This window comes from Galeopterus variegatus, unplaced genomic scaffold, assembly GCF_000696425.1.
Source record: "Galeopterus variegatus unplaced genomic scaffold, G_variegatus-3.0.2 Scaffold1750, whole genome shotgun sequence".
Lineage (NCBI taxonomy): Eukaryota > Metazoa > Chordata > Mammalia > Dermoptera > Cynocephalidae > Galeopterus > Galeopterus variegatus.
The window spans coordinates 3,049-14,195 of record NW_007727861.1 but is presented as its reverse complement, the minus strand read 5'-3'; the positions used below and the strand labels follow the sequence as shown (position 1 = coordinate 14,195).

The following is an 11,147-nucleotide window of genomic DNA, read 5'->3' as shown; positions in this document are numbered from 1 at the left end:
TCTGCACTTAAATTGTTCTTTGAGTCTAGAAGGACAGGCAGAGAAGCAAGCTGGTAATCATAACACTGTAATCCTAATATAAACAAAACTGAATTGGGGGGTGGGGCAGGTGCTTTATGCCACAATGTTCTAAGGACACAGTGTAACCCTAATATAAACAAAACTGAATTGGGGGGTGGGGCAGGTGCTTTATGCCACAATGTTCTAAGCTCCTGACCTGTCTTACCTTATTTAGTCCTCTTAAGTCTTTTAGGTAGGAATAATTATGATTCCCATTTTATAGATAAGAACACTGAGGCAGAGGGAGTTTAAATAAGTCACCTGAAATCCCACAGCTGGCGTTCCTAAGATTTTAAACAAGGCAGTTTTATTTCAGAGCTGTCCCCTTACCTACTGTACAAATAGGAGAGGCCACTTGTTGGAGAAAGATTCAGCCAAAAGGAGAAGGGAGGGATGGAGCTGCTGTGAGGGCACAGGAGGGCAGGGCACCTGGCGAGTGTGGACAGAGCACAACTGGGGACTAGTGGGGCAAAAGAGGGCTCTGTGCACAGGAGCTGGACCAGAGCAGCCGAGCCACAAGGGCGAGCCTGCAGCCCAGACTTGTACCCATCGCGTCTCCTGACCCCATGGCTCCCTGCCCTTCATCCCCTGCCCGGCCTCCCAGGCAGATGCTGTGACCCTTAAGGCTCTGGACCTTAAAGAGTCCAGGGAGAGTCACTGGAGACACCTTGGGCAGCCTGTCTTAGGGCTCTGGGCGCTGTCCACCCCGGACTCCGCTGCCAGCTGCGTGATTAAAGAATTGGTGACATGTGGCTTGTACGTGAGAGTGGTAGTGCGTTCTGGTTTTTCTCCAGGGTTTCTCTGGGATACAGCTGTTCCCACAGAGCCATCTGTTCCTTGGTGTTGCTGTGCACAGTGACTTCATAAAGTGTTTGTGGAGTCTGTTTATGTGTGTCTTATTTTTAACTTCTGATTGAGACACAGTGATGCTGTCTTTTCCCTTCAGTGGGGTTAGTACCAGGGAGCGTGGCCCCGTGGTGGGGGAATGGACTTCGTGGCATGAGGACTTGAGCTTGGACGTCTTCTTCATTTCAGAGGTGAGGCAGTGATCTCAGGCGGCTGGAAGGCAAGGCCTCTGAGACAAGCTTTTGGGGCAATAATTGCAAGAACCACCTGGATTGTGCAGTACTTCCGACACCCTAACAGCTTCAACTCCCCTGAAATAGCCTAGGATTGGTTTATGTACAGACCGTTCTACAGGTGGGAAAACTCAGGCTTATGGAAGGCGAGAGTTATGCCCAAAGTCCCAGATCTAGTCTAGGGCCAAATTTTCTAATTCCAAGTATGGGGAGGGATCTTCCTGGCACACCACGAATGCTTCAAGAAAAGAACTTGTTATAGTTCATTTGTTCAACAAAATTTATTGAGCACATACCAGGTGCTAGGCAGTCTTTTACTGGCACAAAGATATATTAATGAGGGGCTGGCCAGTTACTCCAGCTGGTTAGAACATGCTGCTGAGAAAACCAAGGTCCAGGGTTTGATCCCCATAACAGCCAGCTGCCAAAAAACCAAAAACAAACAAAAGCCCCACCACTGTTAAAATATATAACAAATAAAACAGATACAAATCCCTGCAGTCGTAGAGCTTATATTTTAGTGGGGGGACACGTAATCAACAAAACACATAAGTTGTGACCGTATTGATTGGTGATATGTGCTATGGAGATAAATGAAGGGAGGAGCCCTGGGAGACAGCGAGTGCCGGGCGGGAGGCAGGCGTTGCTGTTTTAGATAGGGGAGTGTTTTAAACAGTCGTAGAAAGGCCACTCAACTATGAATCAGGGCTCAATACCAATACCAGTTCCTGCTCTGCCACCAGCCCAACGTGCGAGTGCCGGGCGGGAGGCAGGCGTTGCTGTTTTAGATAGGGGAGTGTTTTAAACAGTCGTAGAAAGGCCGCTCAACTATGAATCAGGGCTCAATACCAATACCAGTTCCTGCTCTGCCACCAGCCCAACGTGTGGCTTCAATTCTCTGAGCCTCCATTTCTTCCTCTATAAAATCAGGATAATGATCATTACCTTGCAGGGTTAGGGAAAGAGTCAGAAAGACTATATAAGGAAAACAACTGGGAGACTCGCTGAATAACTTGTAGTTACTATAATGTCACTTCTAAATATGTAGCTACATCCATTTGGGAAAGGGCCCTGGTCTTGTTTCTTGTTGCTTTAGAAACAGGAAAGAGCTCTCTCTCTCTCTCACTCTCTCTCTTTTTTTTGATGGCCTGTGTGGGGATCGGAACCCTTGACCTTGGTGTTATCAGCGCCACAACTGAGCAAACTGTCCAGCCTGCTCTTGCTGCGTTAGAGTTAGGTAGATCTGGTCTCAGATTCTGGCCCCACCATTTAGGAGCTGTGTGACTCTGGGCAAGTAACTCATGTCTTCGGAACTTCGGTGTCCTCATCTGTGAAATGTGACTCCCTCCCAATTGAGGTAAAGATTAAATTTGAATTTCTCTTTCTCTTTTCCTTAAGGAAATCTCCAATTCCCAAGGCTAAAAGAAAGCAGAGACAGGACTTGGAACAGCACAAAGGGTTGTCCTAATGCAGGAGAGACCAGAGTGACTAGTCCCTAGCTCAGGGATGCCCAGCAGGCATTAGTTCCTGTGCCATCTAGGAGTCTGATGCTGCTTACCTGCAGTGCTGTCTTGGAGGGGGGGACTATAGGGTGGGGCCTTGGTGTATGGAGTGAGGCCATCAATTAGTGATGTCTGCCATGGGCGTGAGATCAGGAAGCTCCAGATCTGCACACTGGCTGTTGACTTATAATTCAACATAAATTCAAAAACCCATTGGTGTCCAGTCTTTTTTTTTTTGTATTTTTTGGATATATGATATGTTTCATAATTTGGCTTTTAATATAACAATGGATAATTCTTTTACCACTACTCTTTCTGAATTAAATACCTTCCTTTTTTTTGGGCTGCCCTGGGAAGGATGAGCAAGGATGTAAGCCCAGAAAGGATTGTTCTGAAGCTGATAAACTGAAAGTGACAGGTGTCAGAAAGAAACCTGCAGAATAAGCAGCAGATAATCCAAAGCCATTTCCTGCCAGGATAAACAGCACCTGCCCTCTTCTGGCCAACCCCTGCCCCCTCCAGCCTGCTCATGCAACCTTAGCCATCAAAAATTGTAAACTGAGTTTAGTAACGTTCCCATCCAAACTGGTTAACACCTATCTATTTTAATGGTTTTGCATTCAAAAAGTGAGCCTCCCTTATCTGCAAATTCCCTTAGGTGGGGCAAGACCCCTGATGATGAAGCATCACTCTACAAAAACAATGCTTAGGGAGAGTTGCATGTTTCTGAATAACACACTGCATGGAAACATTCTATACTATCTGCTGGCTGTCCAAGGGTGGGTGTCCTTATTTTTTGTTGCTCCAGAGGACAGGCTCAGATTAATGTGACTCTCTCCCAATTGAGGTAAAGATTAAATCTTTACCTTACAGAGGGGAAGATTTCAACTCAACATGAGGTAGAATGGTTTAGCATCTGGAGCTTTCCAGCAACAGAGTAAGCTGCCTTAGGAGGTGGTGAGCTCCCTGTCTTCAGGAAGATTCCAGCAAAGCCAAATGCAAGACTATTCGGGATGCTGAGAAAGATTTTTGAAGAAAAAAGGGGGTGGAGAATATCCGTGATTATCCATCTGTGTTCTGTGGAGTGCCAGGGTTTCTTGGATATGTTTGAGGGGCTGGGTTACTTGGGAAAGGGGAGAGAAATGCTAATGTATAAAATTCTAGCCTCCATCTCTACTTCAGTCAACTTATGATGAGCGATGCATATTGAATGCTTATTGCAGTACATATATTAACTTACTGATACCTGGGAGACAGGCCTAGACAACTGATGGGACAGGAGTGGCTGTGTTCCATCAGCTACTATCATTCTGCCTCACTGTAGAGTCTGTTCTCTTCCAAACCCCCCTGAGTGCGCCATGCTTGTGTCACCTCTGGTCTTCCCAGCTCATGCTGCTCCCTCCCTCCCCCTAAGTCTTCCCCCCAACCCCCCTTGCTCCTACTCATTCTTCCTTCACATCTCACCTCCTCCAGGAGGTCCTCCCTGATGCACCCTCTCTCCCTAGTTGTGTGAAATGCTCTTCTCACGTGCTCTCTAAGCACTACCACCATCCTGGCACTTAAGTGTACTGCATAAGACCCCTGCTTGTCAGTATCCCTCACTGGACAAGCACTGTGGGAGCTGGGCTCCAATCTGCAATGCTTCCTGCTGGATCACCAGCCCTGTGGCTGGCAATGGTTTGAATGAATGCCTGCTGGGTGGATGAATGAGTCTTGAAACTTAGTCACAGCCACTGGCGCCTGCTCCCATCTGGGATCTGAAGTCCAATGAGGAGGTCCTTGACTTTTATTTCTTCCAGAATCACCACCATCTATGCACTTATCATAGCTCTAATGATCTCCTCCCACACAGCTGGGAGCTTCTGGCTTTGGGCCCGATCCAAGACCTTACCCTTGCCCTCTGGTTATGTCTGCAGATAACACATGACATGCTGTGGAGGACCAGCTCTCTGCAGAGCTGTGGTTCAGGAGTGCAGTGTTGGCAGACTCTCTTCTTGTTCAGCCTTGCCACTGCTGGCCGGCTTAGGCAGCAGAGGAGCCTGGCTGGAGCAGGACACAGGGACATGCTGTCTTGACTTATGAATGCTAGCTATACCTGCTCTCCAGTTCGTAGCACCCACAGAACAATCCACCCGATCTCCCCATCCCCACCGCTGCTGCCCTGGGTCACACTCCCATCCTCATCTTTTTGCTCAGGATGGGGCAGTGGCCTCAAAGTGGTCTCCCTGCCTCCAGTCTTGTCCCTTTCATTCTGTTGTCTGCTCTGAGTTTTCTCAAATGTACATCATGATTAAAATCTTCGGTGTCTCCTCACTACCGACAGGATAAAGTCTAAACTCCTAAGCACAGCCAAGGCCTTTCCTGGTCAGCTCTGTTCTTTGTCCCTCTTCCAGCATAAACTACCAGCAGGTTCTCTTGTAACTCTTTACTTCATCTGCTTTTCCCTGTACTTGGTACTTCATTCTTCTCTCTTAAACTTGCTCAATACGTTCATTCGATAAGTATTTATTAAGTGCTTATCACGTGCTTGGTTCTATTCCAGGGGAGAAAACCCCAGTGGTGAACAATATAAAGTCTCTAATCTAAGAGTCTTATATTTGGGGAAAAAACTTGGAAAGAAATACATTGCAAATAGCTGTATATGCTCTGATTAAAAAAAAAATAGGGCTTGCCACAGAAAGTTAAAGGGTTACTTTAGATGGGGGGAGGGGGTCAGGGAAAGTTTCTGATGATGCCACACCTGAGACATTTAAATGCTAAGGGACAGGGTGTTCCAGGCAGTGGGAACAGCAAGCACAAAGGCCCTGTGGTAGCCTGCAGCTTGGAAGGAACAGAAAGGAAGTGGGTTTGGCTCGTGTAGTCATCAAGGGGGGAGAGAAGGTAGAATCACAGCTATGGCGAGTGCTTGGAGAAGGCTGCTCTCTTGTTCACGGCCCTCCCTGGACCTGGACAGACTTCCTTCCCAGCACTTCTAAGGATTGTTAACCAGCATGCAATTTATGTAATGGGACTGGGCCAGTCTCTATTTTCAACCCTGGTGCCCTGCACAGTACCTGGCAGACGGCCGGCATTCACACATGCTTTCTGAGCCAATTAATACAGTCACAGATTCCCAGAAAGACCACTGAAGACTTCTTCACCCTCATGATCCACAAAGGGGAAGGAGATCATGGAAAAGCTGGTGCATCATTTCTAAAGGGAGTCCCCCTGGGTATGGCACTGAGCAGCATGCCACGGGGACTCACTGCTACAGATGATTAACAGATAGCTTCCTCCTGCAAGGCTTTTTATTTCAGCCTCCTTCCTTGGAGTGGGGGAGAAGAGGCGAGAGGACAATTTTCATTTAGCCTTTGGAAAAAGTGCCGAATGGGCACTCAAATATTGATGATGATGACAAATACTGATTTGATCAAAGAGAACTGAAGGAAAAATAAAAGGAACACAGTATTTGTCGAAACCTCTAAGTGCTTCCCAGAATCTGAAAGAGTTCAAGTGCTTAATGGTTTTCTTCCCTTGGTTGCCAGTTGTGGAGAAGGGCAGACACTGAGAAGGTATTGACGGTGATGCAGAGAAGGGCCAGCGCTGGCAGCACTGTACTGTGACTTGGGGACCAAACAATAGACAGCAGGGGTAGCACCGTGACCAGAGTCATACTGATAAAAGGCCAGGAGAGTACATGCCTCCAGACCTTCCACAGGCACCCTCTCCTGCCATTCGGAGCCTAAAAGAACACCCATGACATCCACAATAACTATAAAAACAATAACAGAATAGTAATAAATCCAAATTCTGACTCTTTAACCCGGCACACAACCCCCTACCAATCTGGCTTCTGCCCACCTGACCCTCATTCCTGTTGGACTGAGCAGGACTGAAGCCATGTTGGCACCTAAAACCACACGGCCTCTAAAAGATTTTAAAAAACAGTTTTTTTCTTAGCAGGCATTTCTCTGAGTTCCCTCTTATCCCATGGTTAATTGGATATTTTGAACCTTGATTATGGGGCACATGAACATAATGTTGTTTTCCAGCCAGCCTGAAGTTGCAAACTTGCATGTACTATCTAGGCACTGAGATAAGGATGGGAACAGAAATCAGACAAGGCCTTGGTGAGACCTTGTACCTGACTCATAGACACGGACCCCTCACTGCCCACGTGCCCCTCTCTCCTGCTTTTCATTTTCCCAGGTTCCATTCCCTCAACCCCCTCTTTAAAAACCCCTCAGTAAATCTGAGGCTTTGAGATGGCTTTAGCCTGGCTACTCTTCAGGTTTACCAGAGAGATGGGTTAGCCCAACATCTCTCCTCAGGTCACTGGTATTCCTGAATGAAAGCGGACTTCCCTTTTCACCAACATTTGACTTGTTTATTTTTCTGTCTGGAGGTAGGCAGCTGGGCCTGTGAGTTTGGTATCAGTTTTGGAGAGCTGAGTGTGCCCTGTAATGTCCCCACCAGCCCCCGGGCACACTGGCCATCCTTCTGTTCTTCACAATGAACCTGTCCTACCTCAGGGCCTTTGCACCAGTTTCTTCCTCTACCTGGAAAATACTTGTCTTGCTCTTCTGCAGCTGGCTCATTCTTGTCACTCGGGTTTCAGATTAAACATCACCTCCTCATAGAAATCCTGACCCCCCCAAAACAACGGAGCTGTTCAGCTGCTCACTAATACATTGCTATGTAGCACTTGACACTGGCTGATAATTTCTACTGATAGCTTGTTTACTTATTACATCTGTCTCCTCCACTAGAATAGAAGCACCAAGAAAGCAGGGACCATCGTCTTTTTTCACCTATGAATACTCAGTGCTCAGAATAAGTAGAATGCCCTCAGGAAATGTTTGTAGACTGAATAAATGAACTGATTACTTCTGGGTCTAATGCTAAGGGTCAAGGAAAGAGCAGAAGGCAAATATTTATTGAGCATCTAACACACTGCAGACACTGAGTTAGGTGCTTTACATGCAATTTCACACCAAGTCTCAAAACATCCCTGTAAAAGTTTTTAATCCCCATTTGACAGTTGAGAAAACTGAAGCACAGAGAGGCTGAATAACTTGTCTGAGGTCACATAGGCAGTAACTGGAAGGAATTAAAGCCAAACCCAGTTCAGTCTGACCCCGCATGCCCTGCTTTTCCTGCTACGTGCTACTTTCCCATATCCTTAAAATTGAGAATCAGTCTCTACTTGGCTCCTTGTTTGCTGTGTGACCATGGGCAATCTGCCGAACCTCTCTGTGCCCCAATTTCTACAACTCTAAAAGAGATCTTTTATGAGCATCAAATGAGATATAACATATGAAAAAATTATAAATGGTTAAGAACCAGGGAAATACATTAGAAGATATGCCTGTGACTAATAGTCTTTGCCCATACAGATTCCTAAGGAGCCAGTTACATGTGAAATCTCTTTTTGTGCCAGCCCACGCATTGACCACCTGAATCCCAGGTCTCCCGTGCGCATGTCATGTCCATAAAGACTTCAGAGTTTCCTGGCTATGATAGACACTTTACCTGTTGTTTCACTGGTATTTTTTGCTCATCCTGTTTCCTCTGCTTGGAAGCTCATTTCTGACTTCACCTTGTCCAGGCCAAGTGTACCCCTTCTGCGTTCACAGTGATCTCTGTGGAAGTGTTCTGCTGACACCAGATAGTGGGCTCCCAGGGCAAGGATAGTGGCTCATTCACCTAGGTCCTGCCCTGAGCCTGACACTGAGCCTGGCACACTGGAGGTCCTCACCAGAGGAGTGGAGAGGCTGCCCTTTCCCTGCCAAGGCCCACGAGCCACTTACGTTTTCACTGTTGACATCAGCTTCACTGGGGCAGCCAAATAGTTCCCGCCTCAGGAGGTTCCCGTCATACTCCAGGAAGGTCAGGTAGAGGTTGCGGAAAAACTCCACGTGCTTGTTCTTCACCCGAAGCTTCTTGGGGGAGTTCCAGTGAATGACCTGGTAGGGTGACAAGGACGCCGTCAGGCAGGGAGGGACCTCGCACATGCAGGCAGCCGTGGCATGGCACTGGGCTAAACATTATCTGTGGGTCTGTTCATTCATTCATTCATTCATTCAACATTCGCAGGAGAGTGGTGAAGACTAAAGGCTCTGAGGCCAGGTTGCCTGGGTTCAAATCTTGACTCTGCTCTATGTAGTTATTTAATCTTGGGCAGATTACTTAATCTCTCTGTACCTCAGTTTCCTAATCTTTGAAATGGGAATAACTTCAGCTCCTATCTGGGCTAGTTATTAAATGGTTGTCTCTCAGCTAGCTCCAAACCTGCTTTCTGATGCTGAGGCCAACCCTAATTCTGCAAACCCTAATTCTGCTGGGCCAGCTGAACCCTGTGAGGAGCTGCCACCTGGGGGCCCGAGAGGGAGACAGAGAGCCTGGAGGAGGAAAGGCACCAGCTGCTCCTTGTTGCTGCCTGTGCCCGGGAGCAGCTAAATCCACTTTGCAGTTTTTGCAACACTCAGAACATGCTTCATTGTCATCCTTCTCTCCCAGTGCTGCTGCTCCTGGAACTGGCTGGTGGCCTCATCCTAGAGGTTTGGGTCCCTACCCCCAGATTTTAGAATTCCCACCTCTTTCCTCTGTTCCTTCAGCTCTAAGGGAAGTAGCTGTTTCCTATAATTTTCTATTTTTGCTTTTTTAGGTAACATGTGAACACTTTATGCCTAGTTAGCATTTTTAAAGATTAAATTCTCTGTTCAAATGATTAGTCTGGCTTTTGCCTCTAGCCAGGACCCTGAGGGATGCAGTGTCTCATAGAGCTGTTGTGAAAAATAAACAAGTTCATACACATAAAGCATGTAAATAGTGCCTAGCATAGGGTAAGTGCTCAATAAATGCTGTCTCTGATTATTTAGCACCTACAGTGTACCGGATTGGGAGATGGCCTGAGGCACGTGGCATTGGGGCCGGCCTGGGGCTCACTCATGGTTTGCTGGGGAGAAGTGTCCACAAAGAGGTAATTAGAATGTACTAATGGAGGAGGATCTAAAAGGAATGACAGCTCTAGAATGCTCAGAGAGGCATCATAGAAGGAGATACCCCCGCTGGGGCTTGAAGGGTGGGCAGGAGTTTCCTAGGGAGACAGAGCCTGGAATAGAGGGAGACATGGGGATGGTGTGGTTCATTTGGAAAATGAGAAGTTGTGTGTTGTAGCTGGGGCACAAGGGGCATGGGGGATGGGTGGGAGAGGTGGCTGGAGCAGTGGCCAAGGTGAGGCCCCAGGCCCGTGAGGCCCCAGGCCCGTGAGGCCCATGTTCAGAGCTCAGATTGCAGGCACTGGAGATTTTTAAGGAGGGGGAAAATTACTAACTCTGGGTTTTAGAAAGATCATTCTGGTTGTAATGGAGAAGATGTGTGTGGTTGGGTTGGAAGGGCAAAACCAGAGCCAGGAACGCTAAATATAAGTCAGTTGTAATTTCCAGCCAAGAGATGAGGCCTCGGTGACAGTTTCTGATTTGATTGGAAAGAGGAGATATGCACAGAAAAAAAAAAAAAATCTGGGAAAAGCAAGCAAGTATGAATAGAATATTTAACGTGCTAAAATCTGTTCTAAGCACCTTAATTTATTATTAACATTTAGTGCATTTATTAGTAGTATTAATAATGATCAATTATTACTATATAATAATGATCAGTAAAGAATAATTTATATTAATTTATTTGATACTCATAACAAGCCTATGGGGGCAGCACTATTATCAGCCCCATTTTACAGATAGGGAAATGAAGGCACAGAAAGACTCTGCAGTATGCCTGTTGTCACACAGAATCAGGCTTGGAACATTGGCAGCCTGGCTCCAGGGTCCGCCCAGCTCCAGAGTCCACCGGCCTAACTGCTCACTGCACTTCCACGGTCTCTGAAATCAGCACATATCCCTGTATGGGCTGCAAGTGCTACAGATGTTTCCTAAGGACAGAGATGACAGACGGATGAACCAGTCTGAAGGACTCTCATAGTTGAGGGACATGAGCTGGAGCTTGAATGATGGGGTGGAGGCAGAGGGGTGAAAGGGACAGGGAGAGTGGGTCCAGGGAGTGAAATCATACAGTATCAAGAACAGCAGAGCCAGGGAAGGACCCCAAGGGGGCCTCCTAGTGATGGTGGCCCCAATCGCGAATTCTCAAGACTCCATGGCGGACATCAGGGCAAGGCAGGGCCTCAGTGCAGTGGAGTGAAAACCTGAGCCTGGTCTGCAGGGCGCCCTCCATGGGACACCTGTGACGGGAAAGCAAAGCCCGTGTGAGTGGCCATCGCCCCCTTGCTGGGCTGGGAGCCGCCTCCTGGAGGAGGGCTTGTTGGTCTGTTGAACTTCACCAGCACTTTCACATTTGTTGGCTCCTTTTAATCCTCACAATGACCCTAACAGTGTATGCAGTTTTAAAGATGAAGAAACAGTGAAGAATGACTTGCCCAAGGCCACCTAGCTGGTAAATGTGGGATGTGGGCTTCAAACACAAGCTTGTCTGATTCAAAGCCCACGTTCTTTCCTCTACACTGCAG

General features: G+C 47.3%; 1 protein-coding gene across 1 annotated transcript in view; it reads right to left on the bottom strand.

Annotated features, from left to right (window-relative positions):
• LOC103595341 (glycosyltransferase-like protein LARGE1) overlaps positions 1–8,634 on the bottom strand; it is a 55,154-nt gene extending 46,520 nt beyond the window's left edge. Inside the window, exon 1 of the mRNA XM_008578725.1 lies at positions 8,431–8,634. Coding sequence (XP_008576947.1) covers positions 8,431–8,634 — 204 coding nt within the window. The remainder of the gene's footprint in view (positions 1–8,430) is intronic.
• Between the last annotated feature and the right edge of the window lie 2,513 nt (positions 8,635–11,147).